We start from the raw sequence: 24853 nt of genomic DNA, 5'->3' as shown, positions 1-24853 counted from the left end.
ATAAAGTTTAAAATTAAATTATTATGTAGAAATTAAAAGGTGCATAACACATTAAAAATATATTAAAAGACTACATCGTAGCATCCTTGAGTTAGAGACGTTGATGTTAAATCGATGAATAATACTGATTTAGTGTGTCACAATATAGCCCAGGAGCTACAAATAGTCTTTTGGGTTGGAGATGGCCTAAACAACTGAAATATAATTGACTGTGAAAACAATAACATCGTGATTCGTGAAAGTATAATGACATATGGGTTAACATAAAACTCAAATGCAAGGATAATTAGTATATCAAAGAATGAGCTAGATTTATGGGTGGGCACGAGACGAGATGAGATTAGTCCCGCGTTCCGTTCTACTTTTTGAATTCAAGACGTGACTTGTGTTTTCAAGAATGCATCATAGGGATCAATCCCCTCGGGATCTGGATAGGACCAGGTCTATCCCACATTCCCCGACTTTAATTAATAAATATTCAATTTCTCACATACAAATAAATATTCTACTACGAATTATTATAACATAAGAAATATAAAAGATTGTTCCAAATGTCTTTCATCATCCACTTTCGATACATTAGGTTTAATTATCATAAAATTAAATTAATTATTCGAATTATAGAATTATAGATATCGTATATGAAAATTCAGATGTTATCGTATAAGAAAAACATATATAACTACATTTTCTCTATAAGATCAACAATGCTCTGATTGTTGAGTTCATAGAGATTTGCAATACACGAAGTCTCTTCATCTATATCATATAACTCGTATTATATATAAATGAGAACATCAACTGAGATTTGTTTATCTTCAAAGAAATGAACCAAGGTACCAATATGACAAAATGGAACATGTTGATACCCAAAAATGCACACCAATTTTATAGAGAATTTGAGGGTAAACGTTTATCGTAGTGGAAGGTCACAGTATTTTACGAGGCATGAGGAAGCCAAATGTGAGGCATCTCGGGAGCCGAGGACCGAACTTGAATTTGGACTTCCCACACATAGGTTTGTATCGGGTATCTCATCAAAACATCAAGTATCACATGTCACCTCAAGCCAAAATCTATGCCTCCATGATTTCACCTTATTAGCTTGAGCTAAACCCGAGACCCATTTTTGTACCAACCTCCTAACCAAGAATAGCTTAGTTAGAGACCGAGGTCATTAGTCCTGAGAGGGTTATGATAGACGTGACCCTTGGATCACCACCTAATCATGGGTTATCATACTACCCTCCATCATTCATCAAGGACCTTATATAAGGGGCACTACAGTGCCAAGAGAGGAGAGGCCTAACTCCCACATGCAACGAACACCAACTCTTACAAGCAAATCCACTACCATTCTCTTCATGCACAACCCACTCGATCTTTAGGCAAACCACCACCACTCTCTTCATAGACAACTAACTCTACCACCATACTACCATCCCAAACAACCATCTTTGTGTCCCTTAGATATTACCATATCAACCATCCTAAACAGCCACATTTGTACCACCTAGCTACTAACCTTAACCACATTAAGCCTTCCATCATGATGAGCTCACACCTTGTTACACTCGTAAGGTCCTAGCTCCCACACCAAGCACACCACTAAGTGTCTTTTGTGATTTATCATGCCGAGAGCCTTTATAATATCACAACAAGGTCTTCCAAGGGAGACTTTGGGCCTAGTCTTGCAACTCAGAAGGGGGAGACTTGATCATCAAGCCCAAAACCGGCCAACACTATGATCCTCAATTTCGACCCCAACAGAACAAAAAACCCAAAAATATTCGAAGTTCATTCATAAATACTAACAATACCAACAATTTCAACCCTAAGAATTATAAATGAATAATGATGATGAAATATTTAATGGTTGAGATTATAAGACATTTAATAACGGGATGAGACGTGACTAAGTGAGATAAGATCTATTCATTCTGCTTCTCATCCCACCGTAATGAAATGGGACGTGACTAACGTTCTTAGACTTTAGTCCCGTCCCGTCCTGAAAAATTTTGGAACAAGATCAGGATTACAACTTTTTATGCCCGGCCCTAGCTAGATTAGCACGTACGAATAAGAATGAGATTACCAACAATGAACACGCAACTAAATGAACTAATTAATCGAATTAGAACGAATAAAGTACCAATTGACATAAACATGCACCAACGATTCAAAATCAAAGGAAAAAGAAAACAAATGGATCAGGTAGTTTAGAACAGCATGATTCTCCTGATCAGTAGCAGCAGCACCCCGAGAATGAACCCTATATATTATCTTATGGTTGCCTTTGATAATGCTCTCATTAAAGATAATCTTCTTACCACCATCTTGTAAGGTTTTAATTGTCCCACAAGTAGAAATTGGAACACCCTCTTTCAATCCCAGCTTGTTCCTCACGGTCTTGACCTTGGTCTCCAACTTAACGGAGTCAGCACCAACCACACGATGTTGGTGAGTTTGGTTATTATTGGTAGTTCCTCGGTTATTATTGGTAGTTCCTCATATCTCCAGTGGTGAGTTTGGTTTTCAATAACTATGGGCATCCGGCTAAAATGATCAGGTCCATCATAAAAAAAGCAGAACTTTCCGCCGTGATAATATGCAGACTGATCGCAGTTGTTCCAACTCGAGGATGAGAATGCTTTGATCCATTCCAAGCTTGATCTTGTCCAATGTGAAGTACCTTGGCATCCAATTCAGCATCATTGCTGCGGTTAGCGACACAAATCACACAATCTTGGGAAGTTGGAGGCGAAGAAACTGCTGCAACATGATCGGTGATGAGTGCCGAGACTGCCAGAAAGGTCTATTCTCTGGTGCGAGAAGACATGAAAGTAGAACACGGAACCTCCTTGTTTGAATAAAAGAAGCCATGCCATCCATGGTATGTTGCAAGGCAAGTGGTTCCATTCAGTTCAGGGAGACTCATCGTGAACTTCTTACCATTTTCAGTTAGCAACTGACACTCTGGAAATTTTTCCTCATACAGTAGAAACCAAGGTCTTTGGTTTAATTCATCTTCAACGATGTGAGCTAACGCAGTGGACGAAGCAGAATAGCAAGCCTTACAGACACGAAAGAAACTCAGAAGCTCGAACGGGCCTGCACGTTCTGCTATCAGTGAAAGAAGTTCAGGAGGGATATCCGACCAATCTCGATGTGAAAGAAGTTTAGGAGGGAGATCCGACCATTCTCGATTTTCGCTTTCCTTCATAGTGTTGATTTTGGTAAGTATACGTGCTGTTTATACATTTAAAGAGACTAAATTATCAAAATCTCATTCCGAAGACAATCACAAAAACACAATATCTATTAATTATGTATATAAGTATATCTGTTTATTTATTTCCTGATGACAAAACTGCACATCATATATAATTGTACTCCACAAACGGTAGACGAACAAGAACACATAATAAGTACTAACGGAAGCAGTTCTTGACCGAAACAAATAATAATAATAATGGAAGCAGATATCATGAAAACTTCAACCTAAATACCTCATACGAGAACAACTTTAACAGCACAAGGCAAATAAATTCGCTGTATCCTACTTGAGTTTGAGCACCGAATATGTAACAATTAGCATGAGAGAAAGAGAGAGAGAGAGAGTGTCATGACCCCAAAATTTCGAGCATGAAACTCAAATTTCGAGCATGAAACTCAAATTTCGAAGTCATGAAAACTCTAAAACGATCTCAATAAATCGAAATCACTTTAATGTTACCGCGGATCATTACTGAGTTCATAGAACAACTCATCCAAAAAGATTATTACAAACCAAATTTATAATTTAACATTATATCAAATGAAAATGTAAAAATCCTCACACAAATCCTCACATAAATCCACACACATCCTCACATAAATCCACACAAATCCTCACCACAAGATAGGATAAAAATAACTTCGAGTCCTCAGAGTGCTCCGTCGATTTCCGCTAATCCACACCTGCGGAATTATCCCCTACACCATCGTGCACCGGGATTGTAAACACAAACCCAGTAAGCTTTGCAGCTCGTATAAGTAAAACAACAAATACGTCGCGCTTAAAAATATATACGAAAATCCACAAATCATCAATTATAAATGCACTCATGACTCATTAGACGGCCCATCTGGTGGTCTAATAATGTGAAAATATATATGCTCATAAGAAGTTGGGCAACCCCTCTGTTAACCCAAATGCATTTATAATATGGGTACACATGAGCGCCGGTACACCTCTGTTACCCCTCATGTAATACACCGCCGACATTGGACAACCACATGTTACCCAATATCAAAAATATGGGTACTCATAAGCCGATAACCCATCTGTTACCTCTTATGCAGTACCCCGGCAAACAGACTAGAGCTCTAACTGTATCGTAACTTTCGTCCGGCCAAAGGCTAGGTTCCGACATGCTAACATGTCGGAAAACCGGTCCGAAGACAGAAAAACACGTCCGAAGATATAAACACGTCCGAAGACAAAAACACGTCCGAAGACAACAACACATCCGAAGACATAAACACGTCCAACAACACGTCCGAAGACATAAACACGTCCGAAGACAAAAACGTTTTAACAAACTCCATGTTAAACCACATACAATAATCACCACATTATATTGTACAAATCGAATCAACATGCTCGATATATAAATCTCATCACCAAAATGAACTTATTCACAACGGAAATTACGATACTATATAATATAGCAAACCATATATATGTACGTAATTACCATTTATACACATACACAATCCACTATATCAAATACATATCATAGTTCATTCTTTAAACTTTAGCATATTCCTGAATCTCCGCAAGGGTAGATTCGTCATTGTGAGATTTTACTCACCGTAAAATCTTGAGCATAATTTCCACAATTCCGAAAGTGAATCCTTTACGTGATGTATCGATCACCTAAAAATAGATAGAAGTGGATTTATAATCGTTACGTAAAACCATAAATACCGAAACATTAATAATATTTACTGTCGAGCAAATTTATGATTTTTACGAAAGTACTGTTCACAAGCTTCGCCCCACAACTCGGATAAAAGGCAACAGACTTTAGAGCTCTACGAGCTCAGCCAGGGTGTCAAAGCTGCACCGGCTACCTGGGACACGATCCAATTCTCCAGAGGGGAAGCGCCCATTCGAGCTTCCTAGATCGACCCGTTGATGATAACTACACAGGTCGACCATTACTCGTGTCGAATGGTGCTAATGGACACCGGGCAACGATCAGTGCTATGTTCGCCTACTGTTATCGCAAGCTCAAGCGAGACCGGGCAAAACTCTACAACAATCACAACCCGTTGGTCAGCTTTTCCGGAGAGATTGTGCAGCCCCTCGGCTCTGACTGTATGACCCTAACGCTTGGTTCAGGGGAGAAGCAAACATGGATCACCACCTAGTTCCTTATAGGGGTCTGCAATGTATAATCATCGGTCACATGCTTATGCTGAAGGTGTCAACCCTAGGCAGGATCCTGACAATCAAAGGAGATGAGATCGACACACTTTAGAACCATCTCGACCTCATCTTGGCGGGATGAAGAGCGTATGAGATGCTGCCAGTGACCCCAACGGAGGCCATTGATGATCCCCGGGAAGAGGTCTCAACAGGACAAGAGATCTCGAAAGTGCAAAGGAAGAAGGCCGCTAAACACCCCCCGCGGGCACGTCCGGCGGCCGTCGAGGAGACCGAATGGGTAAACCTATTGAACATGCATCCGGAATGGAAGATCCATATCAAAATAGGTTTAGGGCCAAGTCTCAGGAACCAGCTGGTGGCATATATATGGGAACATCAACACGTCTTCGCCTGGTCATATGCGGACATGCCCGAAATCTCCACCGACTTCATCTCCCGCATGTTAAATATCTTATTGGGGTCTAGGCCAGTGCTTCAAAAGCACCTGGCCTTTGACCAAGAGAAGTATCAGGCGATTCAGGCCGAGGTCGGGCGACTCTGGGACTTCAAGTTCATCCGAGAGGTCAACTACCACAAGAGGGTCTCTAACGTGGTGATGGTTAAGAAGCTAAATGGCTCATGGCGAATGTGTGTGGACTACACAACCTTAACCTGGTCTACCCGATTGACAGCTTCCCACTCTCTCATATAGACCAGCTGGTAGACATAAGCACCGGTTTTGGGCTCCTGAGTTTCTTAGACGCCTACTCGGGCTACAACCAAATCAAGATGCACCCAGATCACCAAAAGGACACTGCCTTCGTGACTGATAAGGGACTATATTGCTATAAGGTCATGCCGTTCGGCTTAAAAAATGCCGGGGCAACCTACTAGAGGGCAGTCACTCGAATGTTTGAAAAAGAAATAGGCGAGAATATGGAGATATATGTGGATGACATGGTCATTAAGAGCAAAACGCCAGAGGGACATATCGCCAACCTCGCCAAGGTATTCTACATTCTCCTCCACTACGGCATGAGGTATGTGATGGGCGTAGCCGGAGGTAAATTCTTAGGCTTCATGGTAAGCGAAAGAGGCATCGAGGCTAACCCCGAAAAGGTCTAAGAAATAATGGACATGAAGTTGCTATCAACCAGGAATGAAGTCAAATGCCTCGCCCGCCGAGTGGTAGCCCTCGCCCGCTTCATCTCACGCCTGGCGGATAAGTGTGCACCATTTTTCCAATTACTTCGGACTCAGCAAATGAAAGATATCACCTGGGACCCAGAACATGAGCATGCTTTTCTCCGTCTCAAGGAGTACCTAGGGTCAGTCCCGACATTGTCAATCCCAGTGCATGGGGAAATTTTATTCCTATACTTGGCGGTTTTTCAAACAGCAGTGAGCTCCACCCTAGTCCAACGGGAAGAAACCAAGGAACTCTTGGTATATTACAGCGGCAAAGGTCTGAATGACCCCGATACCAGGTATCATGAAATCGAGAAACTCGCCTTAGCACTAATCACCACCGCCCGATGCCTTCAACAATACTTCTAGGCCCATACTATCTATGTAATGATCAACCAACCATTACGCCTGGTACTTCAAAAGCCAGAAATGTTGGAGCAATTGGTAAAATGAGCGGTTGAGCTTGGAGAATTTGATATTCGATTTAGGTCCCAGACTATGCTAAAAGGACAGGCCTCGATCGATTTCATTGCGGAGTTTATCCCCGTAGAGAGTGCCACATATCTCGACACAACGGCAGCCACACTGGCGCCGGTGTGGGAACTTTATATCAATGACTCGGCTAACAAAAACTGTAGCAGCACAAGTGTGATCATCATTGACCCGAAATGGAATGAATATCTTTATGCTCTCCGGTTCTGGTTTGATGCCTCCAAAAATACAGCCCAGTATGAGGTGTTGATCGCCGAGATCTAGTCGTGTCGAGAATTAGAGGTCACCAATGTCCGGATTTACAACGACTCTCAATTTGTGGTCAACCAAGTTGATGAGAGCTACCAATCCAACCTGCCCCAGCTCACCTCATACCAAAATTTCGCTGGGCCGCTGCTCCGGAAATTCAACCACTTTAAAATTCGCCCGAGCTAAGAATGCTAAAGTGGATGCGCTCGCCCGACTAGCTACCTCTAAGCTGGAGGTGGCGATGCCCGCCGTGCATGTGGAAATTCTAGAACAGCCGGCATCTCCCAATCCTATTCGGAGATCATCACCATCGAGCAAGCTCCCCCACCATCGTGGATGTACCCTTTTATCGCCTACTTGACAACCAGACAATTGTCGCTCGACGAAACCGAATTGAAATATCTACGGCGTAAGGCCGCCCTCTACAAAGTTCGAGATTGAAAACTTTAACCGGCGCGGTCAGTATTTCCCACGGCTCAAATGTTTGGCCCCGGAACAAGGCCGACAGATGTTGAATGAGTTGCATGGTGGGGTGTGCGGCAATCATGCAGGAGCACGGAACCTAGCCTTTAATTCCCTTTGAACCGGGTATTACTGGCCCATGATTAAGGTTGGGCGTGTATATAATGCCACCAGTATGGAAACTACATTCGTCGCCCGTCTGTCCCGCTCTCAGTTATCATCTCCCCAGTCCCTTTCGCACAGTGGGGATTTGACTTGATTGGGGAACTCCCGGTCGCCCCAGGGCAATTCAAGTATGTCATTGTGGCAGTAGACTACCACACCAAGTGGATAGAGGTAGAACAAATGGCAAAGATCACCACGGACCAAGTGATTAACTTCTTATGGCGTTCTGTCTACTGCCGACTCCGTATCCCTGAGGCTTTTGTCATGGACAATGGCACCCAGTTCGACAATGACAGGTTCAGGGCGTTTGTCCATAATAATGGCATGACCATCTTGTATGCTTCCCCAGCACACCCTCAGACTAATGGCCAGGTCGAAGCCATAAAAAAACTCAACAAGCAGAACCTAAAAAAACGCCTCAACGAGGCCACCAGACTTTGGGCTCAGAAACTCCCAAAGGTGTTATGGGCGCTCCGGACAACTCCGACAACGGCCACGGGGCAATCTTATTTCCTTTTAGTTTTTGACACCGAGGCCATAATCCAGGTAGAGATTGAGGTTCCCTATAAGCGAGTCGAAGGCTACGACCTCGATACGAACGTCGATGGCCTCCCACTCAATATGGACTTGCTTAATGAACACCAAGACAACGCCCACCTATGGAATATCAATGTAAAGCAATGCATCGCCCAACACTACAACAAGAAGGTCAATCCCCTCCCTCTGGCAGTTGGTGACTGGGTGATGAAGGAAGCGATGCCCTGACCTGTAGGTTTACACCCTAAATGGGAAGGTCCCATGGAAATAATTGACGCGGCCGGACCGGCCATGTTATATCTTCAGGACACATCCGGACACAAGTTAGCACACCCCTAGAATGCTTAACATCTCTGATACTTCCCCAAGTAGCCCCCGGTTTCAGTCACCCGATAATTATCTACATTACAATAGTTGATCTCCAATTTTACATCTCCATCATGCTTATCTCCGGATTCTTTTTGTACTATTTATCCTACGGGCTTAGTCAACAAACGAAGACTTTCATGATATACATTGATTATCTCCATGACGTTCTCCACTTTGGTTCAAATATCAATTTCATACACGAATATTCGCCAAAATGAACTAAACAAACAGTTGATGGCCAAAGGGTAAATCGCCCCAATAATTTGTATTCATACAACAACGTTTGCAACATTACATGAAAACCACAATTTCCCTATTCTAACTTTGGCCGCACCGGCCAAGGACATTCCTACACTAATGAGAAAGTTGTTGGGCCCTGGTATCATCACCATTGGAAATCGTTCGGACTCCTTTTTCCTTCGCTCCGCGCTGTTGTTGCCTACGAGAACACACGGTTGCAAGGCAGATTGGCTTTACTACCTCACTTTCGCCACGATAGATCTCGGTAGACAAGTGGTGTAGAGGTGATCCAGCTTGGCCTCCAGTAAGCTGCACTCTGCTTCTGGAGGGTTGGGAGAAGCTCTCATTCCCCCTACACAACCTACCATCGAGACAGCTAGGCCGGGAAGTCGATGGCCGCCAGCCATCCGGAGGATTCTGAGAAAGTGTAGCATGAGGATAGGTTTTTACGCCTACCTCATGCTTGAGGATGAGTTTTTACACCTAAACCAGTTTATGGAAACATGACGGAATCAGGAGGAAATAATTTAGGACTGTTGAGAAGTTTCGATACCCAGATAGAAAACTGCACACCCGAAACCATAGCTATTTGTTGTGTTTTCATCCTTGAGGTGCTCTCCTTTTTATAGGAAAAGAAGTCCCAACGGACAAGATCTCTCGCTCAAACATAGCGATTAAGGATGACAGTTATGCCTAATTATGGTTGTCAAATGAACCAGGTGGCCACGTGGGCTAGATTTGTGACTAACGGTTTTCCCAAGGTTTGACTGTAATTGTCATTTATTAGGTGATTAAACGTTCGAACTGTCTGACTAGGGAGAGTCACCGAGGTTTTATTTTGGGCCTGGACTCTGGGGAAACATGGCCCAACGTTAAGCCCAATGGGCTAATGCAAAAAAAAAAATCAACTCCATTCGCGGTTTACAAGTACATGTGTTCGAATCTCTATTTTCATTCAAGTTGCTCGAGTATTGCCCTTAACGCCACCCACGGTGGCTCATCTTCAGGGATAGATGCAATATACTGACACACATTCCCACATCGAGGGAAGGGCCAGACACATTCCCCAGTGCACCTATAAATAGGCTGCCAAAACCACCTAAAAGAGGTAACGTATTCCTAAGTCCTTAACTCTCGAACTTATTTCTCACCGGATACTAATTTAAGCTTCGGAGGGTCGAAGGTTGGCGCACCGCTGGCCCTTTGACTTTGACTCGTTGTGCGCAGGTCCCATTGAGCTGACACACCAGAATACAAGGTTACGAGAAGCTCAATCCCCCGGATTTAGCTCTCGTAATAGCTACCGGATGGGAGTAGTTCTTAGGTCAATCGGTGGCCAAGCTAGAGGGTTGAGGGTGGTGGATCGGTGGAGGCTGGATGCTCCTTTTGTTTGTTGTTTGGATTGCGCACTTGGTCATCTTCTGGTTTTGCAGGGCCGAAATCCGATGGTGATTCTTCTGCCTCTCTTGGGTTACCGGGTTGGTCTTGTCGGAGTGTGGTACTGGCGCCACTGCAGTTCGTGAAGGGGAGCGGAGGAGCCGACGATTTGGCTGGGTTTGTTTTACAACCTAGTTTTGGATCTTGGCTTCTTGCGTTAGATTATTTGTGTTGTATGGCGTGCAGTGCTGGTTGTGGGTTTGGGTGGCTCAACGGAGGCGGCCGGCGTTGATGTTGGGTGGTGGTCTCTTGAAGGTAGTTCGGCGACGGCAGCAGTTCGGCGGTAGACTTTGGCCGATTATCCTCTAGTGGTCTATGGTGGTGGGCCTGGGTGGGGTCATTATAGGTGGGTTTGGGCCTTTTGGCCCAAATCTGTTTTTTGTTTTTTTAGGTTTGTTTTCAGGTTTTTTTGTCCCTTCTGAAGAGGAGGGTTTGGTTTTTATTGGTTTTGTCAGTAGGTAGGGGTCGGGTCGTTGAGTGTAATTTTTATGGTGCATGTCATCTCCAGTGATTATTTAAATGTCGATTCTTTCTTGGTGGCGATGTAATGGGGAGGTTGTCTTTACAAAAATGTCGGAGGTTTTGGTATGTGATGTTATTGGAGCGGTTCTCTTCTTGAGATTGATGACAAGTAGGATATCGACTACTTCTGGAATTGGTTTTCATTCGTTCAGGGTTTGGTCTTCTGGAGCTCATGTCTATTGCTTCTTATGGTAGTCATGTGACTAATTTTGGTAGGAACGAGTGTGGGGAACTTTGTTCTTTCACTGAGTGTTCCTCTTAGTGTAATTGTAATATTTTTTTTAGTGAAATATAAGTTCTTCTTCTCTAAAAAAAATCACAAATTCACAATATGTATATTTGTTTATTTCTATCCTCATAACAAAATTAGTAAATTACACATTATAACAAACAAACGGTAATATAACAAGGACAAATAACAAGAGTACTAATGGAAGGAGATATTATTAAATAACAACAACAACAGCACAAGGCAAACAAGCTAGTTCGCAGTACCCTACTTGAGTTTGAGCACCTAATATTCAACCACTTATCATGATAAAACTTTGGATTTAATAAGTATCATAATAAACTGCAACTCTTTCTTTTCAGAACAAAACTAGTTTGGGAGGAGGAGACCTAAAGATCGAATTTAATCATGGACTCGTAAAGATTATCATGAGAAAGAGAGAGTTCGAGACTCAAGAGAACAACATACCGATACCTTAAAGATTTTGCTGTAGAACCACTTTAATGGCTCCATGCAAGGAACTCGCATAGCTTACAGTTGCTTCAAAACTCTATTTCTGCTAACAACGAAGGGAGTTTGTAACTTTATATCTGGGATGTAGGGTTTAGTACAACAGAAACAACTTGTTTATGTATAACTTAAACTCGAAGTCCAAGACTCGAAGCCCACTAACAAAAATCAAAAGCCCTTGGAACGATTAAACCGTACGTGCAATCTTGGCATCCAAGGTTTCACCATTGCTGCGGCTAAAAACCATGCGATCTTGGAAAGTTGGACGCGATGAAACTGCTATAACATGAACGCTAAGTTCCGAGACTGGAAAGTCTGGAAGATCTATTCTCCGGCACGAGAAGACGTGATAGAAGAACATGCATGGAAGTGATGGAACTTCCATGTTACCCCCTTGGAATTATGGAAGCCATTCATCATTCATGGTATGTGGCAAGGCAAGTTGTTCCATGCATACCTAGATCCACTTCAGGAATACTCATGGTGAACTTCTTAATTACCACTTGGAGTGGGCATTTGGCACTCTGAACTTGTATCCTCATGTACGAACCGATTGCACAAGAATGTACAGTGCTAATCTTCGAACTGGTAATATCGTAGAGTTATGAACTCAGGACTCGTAAAATTTGTAATGCTTCTACTTAACCAAAAAAGGTCCTCAGTCAATCAGTCTGTCAAACGAATTTTCTTGAGATAAACATTTAGCATACAACGTCTGTATACAATTGCCAATCTTTTTTGGTGCTGATATAATCAACAATACTTGGTACCTTTTTTAAAATGCTTTCAATTAACGCAACCCGATATAACTTGTTGATATGAGACTTTGCCATGAAAAGTAAGTTGAGTACGTGGTTGCATATATCGTCCAACATTGCTAGGATAATAGCAAATAATTCAAGAGATTAGGAACAAATAATTACTTGAACTAAAACTAGCTAGTATATCATCCAGTAGCCGGAAAGTCACCACCAATCAAAGCAAAACAATAGAAGAAATAAATATATCATTTTTCGGATTACTAGTTTATTACTGTTAATGATACACCCCTTAAAGGGCTAAAACATCAGGATTATTCACTTTACATTTGGCTACCGTAGTTATCGCTAATTTAAGGTACAGTTAGGTCCAAAAGTCCACTACACGCATTATTAGCTATGCATGAGTAGTTTGGTAATTTCAGTGATCACACCTTATTTGGCTCTATAAATAGACATCTTTTCTCTACAAACAAGGTAAGCCTCCACTCTCACATCTTCTCATACTTAACTCTACATGTTCATCTTCGTAGTTGATTTAGGTATCGGAGCGTTGAAGGCTGGTCAGCCCGGTCTTCACCCCGTAACGCCATATGCTCATGGTTTGCAGGTGACGAAGTGCTTTCTCGGTTCTTTGGAATACCCCGCCGGATTTCCGCCGTAACAACTACAGTACCCCAAGAATGAATAAGCTTCATATTTCACCTCCTGATGATCTTGAGATGTTGTAGACGATGATCGAAAGTCATCAAACTGCTGCAACATGATCAATTAACGAGGTCATGCATGGCAAGGGAGAGAGTACAAAATACTAGTGACATTAAGAGGTTGTAGAACCACTTCAAACGTAAACTCCATGCAAGGAACTCTTGCATGTCGTACACACGACCCGATTGTGCGTGAATACAAATTTCAGAAATAAAACAACTTGGTTTGAGTTAGGAACGTACTCATATCGGTCATAATAGCAAACAAACAAACTCCTTAAAATATAACTAGTACACTATATATATCATCCAGTAGCCATAAAACACCAACAATCACAAATTAAAACTAGAAAAAATTATAACCCTCTTCTGTTCATAACAATGCCCAAGAATACGTTTCAAAAAAAATATGTGCCCAAGAATATATAATAAGCTTCATATATCACCCCTTCTGATTGAGGATCTTGGTTGGATCCATATTCAAAAAACACCGGTTCTTTGATTTGTCATTGTTGTCGACATTGATGCTCTCATTGTAGATAAAATTGTTCCCACCATTTACTGACGGCGTCATTGTCCCACAAGTAGAAATTGAATCCTGATCTGTCAACCCCAGCTTGTTCTTCATGTCCTTGGGAAAGAACTCGAACTTAGACTTGAGACGAGTAATGAAGCATGACTTTGCTTCGTGATTGTAATTATTCACATTAGTTACGGGTACAAGTTCGCTACATTCCCAGCGGTGAGAGTGGTTTTCAATAAACATGTTCAACATATGGTCTTTGTCACCACAAAAGGAGAACTTTCCGTCTTTATACATCGCAAATTTGATTGTGTCTATTTTATCACGAGGATAAGGATACTCCGATCCAGTCCAAGTCCGGTCATTAGGGTAAAGTATCTTGACATCCAAGGTTTCACCACTGATGTGGCTGATGACACAAACCGCGCAATCTTGAGAAGTTGGAGGCGATGAAACTTCTGCAACATGATTAGTGAGTTCTGAAACTGGGAATTCAGGTAGGTCTATTCTCTGATGAGAGAAGACGTGAAAGAAGAACATGGAACCTCCTTGTTTGAACAAAAGAAGCCATCCATGGTATGTTGCGAGGCAAGTGGTTCCATCTAGTAGTTCAGGGAGACTCGTGGTGAACTTGTTACCACTTGCAGTTAGCAACTGACACTGATTTTTATCCTCATGTAGTAGAAACCAAGGTCCTTGGTTTAATATTTCATGCTCAACAACGTCAGCTAAAGCAGTGGACGAAGCAGAATACCAATTCTTACAGACACGAAAGAAACTCAGAAGCCCGAACAGGCCTGCACTTTCTGCTATCAGTGAAAGAAGTTCAGAAAGGAGATCCAACCATTCCCTATTATTCTGGCTTTGCCCTAAGTGTTGATTTTGGTCAAGACTGCCTGCGTTACGTACAATTACAGAGAAAAAATTATCAAAATCTCAGTGTGCATATTTGTTTATTTAAATTCTAATATTACGTACACATTATAATTGCACCTCCAGAAACTGTACTAGAACCAAAACAAATAATACGTACTAATCTTGAAACTGTTATCATGAAACTTTCAAGTTACTAACACAAACTAGAGTTTCACAATGCAAACAAATTACTAGTATCTTACTTATGTTCTAGAACATAGGTGGCAAATGGACCAGGCTGGGCTGATTCATTTTAAGCGGACTAAAACTGTATATGTGTCGTACTCGGATTTGTCTATTTGTTTTTCGTGACAGGCTCAGGTCGGCCATTAACTTAAATATTAAGCACAGTCCGACCCATAATCCAAACTCATGTCGAGCCAAGAAGCGGGTCGACCCATTAGGATTAACATAAAAAAATTGTGTAATTAGAATATTTATTTTATATAACTATTTATAATAGTAAAATAAATAAAATACTACAACACATTTGATAATCTTATTTTTAAAGAGTGCGGTTATTGCCACCACATAGTCTATTTTGTTCACTCATGGTCATTTGATTTATTAAAAGACTGTAATACCCTGATGTAAAATTATTGTAATTCTTTTTTGTTTATTTTACAAAACACACAAATATACATATTAAACCCTAAAATCCTAATTTTGTATTAAGAATTCGTCTTCAATCTTTCTCCCGATGAGATAAGGCTTTGTATCTCATAGTACATATTTGTTTCGTATAAAAAATAAGTACATATGTCGTGTCCATTTTATAGATTCATAACTAATACATGATATTGTTTTTATGCATGTAGGTAAATTTGATATCTCAATCTGTTCCAATTCCTCCGGTTGCTTCTCAGTGGCACAGATACCAAGTTAATAATGGGCAGATATATCGTACTTAGGAACAACGCATAGATGAGTTCAAGAAACTTCAAAATATGGAAGGGGTTGCCACTAAAGAGACGTTTCCAGACACAGTTCATCTTGATATGGATTGATCATGACAATATTGTTAAATTGAACAGTGTCGTTTTTTTTTTGGATTTGGACTTGAATGTGATCCACTTGTTTTCTTAGGAAATTGGCAGCTGGCCTAAAATAACTTGATTGAGCTAGCTTTTTTTTTGACATGATGATTGAACTAGCTTGATCACATGAAAAGAAAAAAAGTATGATTGGGCATAAAAAACGGAAATCCCGATCACATTCCGATCTCGTCCCGAAATTCATAGGGACGAGACGGGACGGAGGTCTAAAAACGTTCGTCCCGTCCTGATCTCGTCTCATTTCATAATAGTGGAATGAAACGTGGGACGAATAATTTATATCCCGCTTCGTCCCGTCCCGTCCCGTCCTACCTTTAATTAAAACTTAAAAATTCTTATATATTTGTATCAAAATGAAACTAATTTATGTTCTTAATAACTCTAAAATTATATCAACTCAAATAATAATGGTAAATTATAGTAGTTTAAACATAATATGCATTTTTTTGGTTAAATTTTCATTATTGAATGTTACTTTGTTAATGAAAAAGTAAAAATATAGGTTTTTATTTAACTTCATAGGAATGTGGGATTTGTCCCGTCCCGTCTCGATTCCGTCCCGTCCCAACCGGGATTAATCCCGAGTGGGATGCATTCTTAAAAACCCTCGTCCCGTCCCGATCCTGTTCCGATTCAAAAGAGTGGGACAGGACGTGGGATGAGCCACGTCCCGTCCCATCTCGTCCCGTATCCACCCCTAGAAAAAAGCTTTCTCCTTGCCCCTTTTTTAAAAACAGCGGAAGAAGACAAATTGGCTAAATTAAGAGGAGGGTGGTAGTAGGTCTTTCTTACTCACTCATAAGTCCAAGCAAGCAGCCAATCCATTCATATATGTATAGGGTTTCTTACTCACTCATAAGTCCAAGCAAGCAGGCAATCCATTCATGCTTGCAATCCATTCATATATGTATAGGGTTTCTTACTCACTCATAAGTCCAAGCAAGCAGGCAATCCATTCATATATGTATAGGGGAGAAAACTATTGTATGTGACCCTATATATTATTTACAAAACATAGTTACAAGTAGTAGTAATTGTAAGTTTTTTTCTTAATAGATATTGTCAAAATGAATTTAAAATGCAATCTAAAAAAATAGAATTGAAAAAATAAATATGTAAGGTAAGAAGAGAATGTGGGTGAACAAAGCAAGTTTAAAATTGAAAAAAAAATTATGTTAGGTGAACAAAGTATTATTTAAAATTGGTAATTTTGGTATTATAATTGGGTGAACAAAGTAATTTGGAAATAGAAACAATATAATTTGGGTGGAAAGAGAATGTGGGGTGAACAAAGTAAATTATGGGGTGGCAGTAGCCGCACCCATTTTAAAAACATTATATATGTCAAAACTATGACTTTTTATCACTATTTTAATGGTATTTATGATATAATGTAATTAAAATAATAAAATAATCAAGAAATTTATATTTAAATGTTTAATATTCAATTATCATTATTATAATTGTTTAAATATTTATATAAATAATATAAAATTATGTGTTTATGGGCCGTTAATTTATTGTGTCTAGATCGGGCCCATGGGCTGAAATATCTAGGTCTAGTCCGGCCCATTACAATAACGAATTTGGACCGTGCCGAGCTGATTTTTAATAGGCCAGGCCCATATCAGGCTCGGGTTTTTCAGCCCACTTGTCACTTCTATTCTAGAACTTAAATGCGTTTTAAAAATTATTCAACCACCTATATGCATTGGACTTAAGAATCATGGATTCGTAAACGAGAGAGAGAGAGAGAGAGAGAGAGAGAGAGAGAGAGAGAGAGAGAGAGAGAGAGAGAGAGAGAGAGAGAGAGAGAGAGAGAGCATATTTCATATCCATACTGATATTGCATGTGGAACGTAATCATTAATCAACTCGTAATTAAGTGATGACTCGAAGCCCACTTTCTAAGTCTCTTTCAAGTTTCAATACCCGAATCCGGATTGCCAAATAAATCAAAAGCCCATTTAATTATTTCAACCCATTTATGGGCCGTAATTATAGTGGCTTGTACAAACCTCACCCTGCCCATCATTTCTTTGCAGACAGATCACAGTCATCACACTCAGCAATCCCTTTTTGTTGTAACATATACTGATGTTGTATATTTTACATCGTTACTAAACTTGGTAAAGCGTATCATTACGTTTGTTAGATGATACGGACACCATGAAAATCAACTAATTCCACACTTACGTAACTTGTATGATGTGAATTCGATTGTATAAGTTAGCAACATAAATACGTTTAATCGAATTAGTGAAATCTTATCATATATCGTTCACATTGTTTAGATGATACAGACATTATCGAAGTTCAACTATTTCCATACTTTGCTTAATTTGTACGATATGTATCCAACTTTTTATATCATTGTATATGTTAGCAACACGTATCTACGTTAAATCGAATTAGTGATATCTTATCATATATCATGATCAATAGAATTCGATCAACAAACGAAAATGAAATAATCTAATTCATTAATTCTCAGAATCGGAATCCCTATTCTTTTATTCAAAATAATGAATCAAATACAAGTTTTGTTCTTCTTTCTTTCTTTTTCTTTTGTGGGTTTCCTAGAAGAAGTTGGCTCCATGAAGATAATGATCGATGATCCATCCATATTCCACTGAGAATTACTACTGTGGAGACATATTGTAAACGTGCACACAACCCATGTACTCAATGAAGGGAACCACACCATCGTTTCTCATAGTCGTTTTCTCTACTTGATTTCATTTTCTCATACATAAATTCGTCACCCCTGTCATCATCAATTTCGATCTCAGTTTTTTAAAGCTATAATTTAGAGATTCATTGCTAATCTGATGTAGTTTATGGTTCGTAATGTGTGCTCCTCAGCCTACTCTGACTCAATCCATCATTTTTATAATTAATAATTAAACATAATGATATATTATCTTGGAGGAAGGAAGAGTGTCTGTAGCTACAGAGATCGTAAGAGCTGTCCATGTTACTAGTTGTTTGTTGATGCACTGCAAAAACAAAATCCGAAACAGAAAAACTCAAACATTTTTATTTTTTTTATACAAGAATTTTGTTTTATATAAATTTACAGTCCAATTTTCATGTAGACCGGTTGATTTGTAGTTGTGGACAAACAAGCGCGGTGTTATACTCGTACGTAGACTGAACCGATCTAGATTGAATATGAACTCGATCATAGATGAATGTATTGACTGTTGAGGTTCGATAGAATGATCTTCATCCATTTATGTATCCGTAATACTTCTAATGCAAGTCAATTGTACGTACTTATGTAATTAATGTTTAACACATTACACATGGCTAATTTAAGTTTTCTTGTTTGAGCTCATGGTTAAATAAAATTGGTTGATAAGCATAGATGCGGTAATTGTGAAATAAGAAGGTGCAAGGCTTCCTAGCTTGCAGCTACTGGATGTTAAAAATCACTGAATTAATATACAATTACATCGAAACCAAAAATAGTACGAGTTTGTATTTCATGCCCTACTAAGACAAACATGACAGTGCTTACACGTGACACTAACATCTTTTGGAGTCAGCTCTTAATCCGCATTTTGTTTCACACTCGGAATTGAACTATGCCTTTTTCTAGTGTCACCTCCGATTTTGTTTGTGAAATCGAATGACGCAACTCTTAGATTCTCTAGTATGGCGTAATATCTGTTAATGGATCATGATTAAAAGTAAAGAATCGAAGAAAAAATGGTTGAACGTAAGAGTGATTCCGAGTGAGGAAAAGACTGGATCAGTAAATTAGTCGAATCTACAATGATGCCAATGAAGCAAAACACCATTAATTTTGGACCAAATGCAGGGGAGACCTAAACTGTCTTATATTTATTCACCTGCAGCTGCATTTGTGGCCCTACAAATTGCTTCTTGGCAAGTTAACGCATACATTATTTGAAAAGATATTCAAGAGCTCACACATTCATCTCATATCTCCTCCGAACACAGATTAATGACGTGCATCATAAAATTGATCATTTTATAGTTTGTAAGCAAATTATTTTAGAAAAAAATTATGCATCATGTCCTAAATTATGGTGGCAAAATCAATGTAGTACCCAGACTTAAAAAACTACTAATGTAGTACCCACACTCATATTTCATTATCCTCGTGACACCCGAAACCATTTTCCGTCACAACGCCATCATGTTGGTCACGTGTCGCCCACGTGCTTTAGAAAAAAGGTAAATAATGTCAAAGTAGTATCCAAACTCACAATTATCTATCATTGTGATGTTGAAGACCATTTTCTATTATAAAGCCTTTTTTGTCACATGTCGTTCTCGTGCTCCTAGAAAAAGTACTAAAATGACCTTAATGTTAATGAATGCGAAAGTTTCGTTGCAACTGAAATGAGACAGCATCAATCCCTAAACTTTTGTGGTAATGTTAATTCCAAACTCACAATTCCCTATCATTGTGACGTCGAAGACCATTTTCTATTATAAAGCTTTTTTTTGTCACATGTCGTTCTCGTGCTCCTAGAAAAAGTACTGAAATGACCTTAATGTTAATGAATGCGGAATTTCGTTGCAACTGAAATGAGGCTTTTTCACATCTTAAAATCTTGCTTCATTTCTAATTTTGAGATTTAAATCCAAATCGTGGCTCTCAATCACATAATTGAGAGAAAGATTTTAAAAGTTCCGGTTTTGATTAGAAATCAAAACTGGAATAAATGGCAGTGGTGATTAATACCTCCATTTGGGAACTGACCCCGACGGTCTACATTTTCATCTTCTTTGTGTGCCTCGATCTTCTATATTCTCTTCTTCTCATATGCCTCACTTATCGCCAACAACACTGCCTTTGCCACCAAACTACGTTGTTGTTCGATCTCATCGTTGTTGATGATCACGTAATACTTGAAGAGCGAGAAAGGTTGGCGTCAAACCATCTCCCCTATAAGAGCTCAAACTTAAGATTGACGCGAACTAATCTTGATGGAAAATGGAAAATTCGAGGATGAGACAGCACCCTGAGGAAAAATGGTCTCCGATGACATGTTGATAAAGAATTCTGAGTTTAGGTATTACACTGGTAATTTTTCAAGTATGGGTACTACTTTGACTGTGCCACAAGGGTTTGGGAACTATTACTGAAATTTTTTGTTAAAGTAATTTCAATATTTACCTTTTTTTAAAGCACGCAAGTGACACGTGACCAACATGACGGTACCGTGACGAAAAATGGTCTCAGGCGTCACGTTGATAACGAAATCTAAATTTGGGTACTACATTAATAGTTTTCTGAGTCTGGGTACTACATTGACTTTGCCACCATTATTTAGGACATGATGCTTAAATTTTTTTTCTTTATTTTATCTGTTTCAAAGTAACGTATGAGTGGCTTGTATATCTGAATTTAAATGTTCACCATTACAGTGTTTTTTATTTAGCACAATAGCTTATATGTTACAACGAGTCTGTTGTGAGTCCAACTCATGACTTCTCATTTATAATGGTAGACTTATGTCATTATATCATATAGTACTAGGTCTTATTACAATGTTTCTAATTCAACGTTGTTCTCCCCTATGTTGCATAGTTGCGTTCTTCATATTAATTTTTCAGTCGTATTTCCTAAAATGAATCTATATAATTTAAAATTTACACAAGTTACCTAACTATCAAGGCGTGGTCCATGGCTTTTCTAAGGTTAGGGAAGATGGGGAGGGTGCATGTAGACACACAAGTCGCTCTTTACACTTAAACTATCTGCAAGATGCATGTAGACATACATGTAGTTCTTTTCACTTAAAGTATCTAACTAGAATATAAGCACATTACAATACCTTATGCAATGTACACATTCTATCAATGATTCCAACTCATAACTAACAATGATCCCAATTCATTGTACATAGGCATTCTTCTTTGTCTTAACATGTATCCAAACTATTCATTGAATTAGGTAAACATATCGAATTTGAATTTATTCCAACCCTAGAAGTTTTGTTGTTTTACTAATATGAATAACAAAATATATTAACGTATCTGAATTGCTACACATTAATGACTTTTGATTAGTTAACCCAATTTTTAAGTATTGATTATTCCCTCCAAAAACATCATTGACCAAAACACATGCCCCACATTATTAATTGACCTGAGTTTTAAAGAACAACATACCTAAATGGCTAAATATCATTAAGTATATGCATTTGCCGACCAAGGAGATAGAAAATTAGAGGTGTTTTCCCGTTAGCTGATAATCCTAACAATTTGATGAGTGTAATATGAAATTAAAGAAACCAAACCTCTTTCGGTTGACAAGAAACAAGCTTTCAAATATATATGTAGTTTTGTCATCAAAGAATATCAATTCATAGGAAACGATTGAATCATGCATGGTTAATTTTTTTTAATTATTGAAGTAAATAACTAGGTTGCCCTAAGCTCCTAATACATAAATTGATCTCAACTCTCGTATACCTTTGTGTGTTTGTACTGGTGATGCAAGTTTTTTTTTCCCTAATGGTGGCAAAACATATTACCTATTTCAGTCTAAGTTGCCTCTGAAATTGAAGGTGGCAGCACGTCTTGGTTCAGTGGATGCTAGTTCTTCTATTAGAACCCTTAAACGTCATTTGGTTGCCTGCAATGAAGCAAAAACAAGCTAAACTCAAAGTTCGAGTTTATAACTTTTTTTGTCACGTTTTTTTTGTATTAGTGTTTAATTGAAGCTTGTTGTTCTTCATAAGAAAACTACTAACCATTCTCGTAAACTCGCATTTGTAGCTTCACATAAAGATATAGATAGATATTGAGATCATATTTATTTTATCAATTCGATATCCTGTTTTTTTATTATTTAATTTTAACAGTAGTGACTCGATTTATCAAATTAACATTCTGTTTTCAGTGTCTTGTAAATTGAAAATAGTACTTGTATGTGAGATTTTTTAAAGGAATAACAAAATTGTTGACATAAGACAATCAAAACGGGGATTGGATCGGGAAGAGATATCTCCTCTTTTTCCTCTTGGTGATGGTCTTGGATTCACTAATTATAAGAACAAACAAAAATTCGAACAAATCAATTAGTGGTATTGATCATTATGGCCACTAGACGCCATAACCTGTCCGAATTGTTGACCTAACGCACAAAATGCCAAAAACCCGATGTGGACCGCACGTTGCCACATAAATCCAAAACACCCCGTTGCTAATCAATCATCCATCCATCCCTGTTCAGTAATTATTAGTAAGCAAATTTATCGCTACTTTATCTTAAGTAAATGTTAAACGTGACATTTTTCTTAATAAATTTATAATTATAATATTATAAAAAATATTTAATATTTACTTAGATAGTGGGTAGACATAATAAGAATGAGCAATAACTTTATTTCCTAATTATTAGGACGGTAGCTTGATCCAAAAAAATAATAATAATACTACGACCGTAAACTCTTAGACTCCATATATATAAATTCATAGCATTTTTATAGAAGAAAAACGAATCTAAATACTACTGAGTTCGGTGACATGACCCTTTTATACGACATGCATCCTATTTCATTTTTGTTTATGACAATTAACTTAGTATAGTCGCCTAATCTGATGAAATATCATATGAATTAGATTTCTTTGCTACATCAACTACTACATAACTAGGAATGTGATTGATGTTCGAAAGAGCGATCCATCAAGTAGTATTTAAACTTAAATAAGGGGTTGTATTATATATGGAATTAATGGGAGATTAAAGAAATTTATGAAATTCTAAAGTTTAAATATATTCAGTATAGACTTTTAATTATCCATACAAGTCTATGTGTATTCAATTAGGATTTTAAAATATCAATATGAAATTCATGAAAATCTAGTGGTATTCAACTAAGATTTTTTAAAATTAATAGAAATCTATGGCCATATGGGTATTCAAAATATCACTCATACTTATAAAATTATAAATTCAGGGACTCTCATGAATTTTGTAGTGTTAATTATACACACCATAATCTAAAAATTGTCTAGCCTCTAAACTAAAGATTCTTATGGACTTTTTCACGGACTTTCTCATTGTATTAAAAAATGTTCTTCATAATTTTTTATTTTCTTTTTATCTTTTCTTTACCAATGTTTTCTCCTACAACCCAACATGTTTATTCAACCTATGATACCATGATTATTTTATTCTTCTTTATGTTATGTTTTTGCCTTCTAACTATAAAATCGCATTATAATTAACATGTATCTTTATGTTATTTACTTCCATTTTTTGGTACCTATTGGGCTATTGGTTGGTAGATTAAATTTGATAGATTTTTTTTTTCATAAATAATTGAGATCCTTTTAAAATCTTTGCGATAGACTCAACAAACAAATTTAGAGGAAAAGTAATTGAATCTCATAGAAAAATTTTCAAACCTACATTAAATCTTTGTCCAATAGCACCCACGAGGTGTCAAAAAATGCCGTTCCAAATGCTTGAAAGTGCACTAGAGACTAAGCAAATTCTCACGAAAACCGCGAGCTTGTAGTTGGGAGACGTGGTAGCATATCTTATTTTCTTAACTAACAAAAAAAGTGGTTTTAATTTTTTTATGAGTACTGAGAAATTTATAGAAGTCGATCAATATAAATTATGTGAATTTCATAAATCAATAAAAGTCTATAGAAATCAGCAAAATGTATGTGAATGAAATCAGTAATTTTAACAATTCTATAAAAGTAGTTGATTTTCAAAAAATCTATCAATTAATATAAATATACACAAATCTAAATAAAATACAAATTCTAAGAGTCGCGGATTTAGATTTGAACTTCGTCTTTGTTCTAAATACACTGTCGTGTCATGGGGTGGTATGTCTAGGCAGATATTAATCCAAACACGTGTCCCGGCAATCCACACGCCGGAAATTCATTTATCGTTTTTCTTATTAATCCAATTATCTTAGTCTCTCTCTTTTTTCTTCTTCTCATAAGAAAATAAAAACCGGCAGGTATTGAAAAGAGAAAGAACAAAAGGTGGGAAAGTGTAGGGCACACGGCATTGCGTTTGGTACAGATTTTTTGTTGAGTGGGTGGTGTGGCACATGCTTCGCCACTT

At 38.5% G+C, this 24853-nt stretch overlaps 1 protein-coding gene across 1 annotated transcript; it reads right to left on the bottom strand.

The window, feature by feature from the left end:
* Positions 1–13723: 13723 nt before the first annotated feature.
* Positions 13724–14786, bottom strand: LOC126784155 (F-box protein At1g49360-like). Its single transcript, XM_050509639.1, has 2 exons — positions 14783–14786; positions 13724–14700 (listed from the first exon to the last, which is right to left on the bottom strand). The coding sequence occupies exons 1-2, from the start codon at positions 14784–14786 to the stop codon at positions 13724–13726; spliced, it is 981 nt and encodes a 326-aa protein (XP_050365596.1).
* Positions 14787–24853: the final 10067 nt, after the last annotated feature.

The sequence above is a fragment of the Argentina anserina genome, chromosome 2 (genome assembly GCF_933775445.1).
Source record: "Argentina anserina chromosome 2, drPotAnse1.1, whole genome shotgun sequence".
In the NCBI taxonomy this organism is placed as follows: Eukaryota; Viridiplantae; Streptophyta; class Magnoliopsida; order Rosales; family Rosaceae; genus Argentina; species Argentina anserina.
Note: the sequence above shows the minus strand (reverse complement) of the source record. Positions and strands in the feature narration are given on the sequence as shown.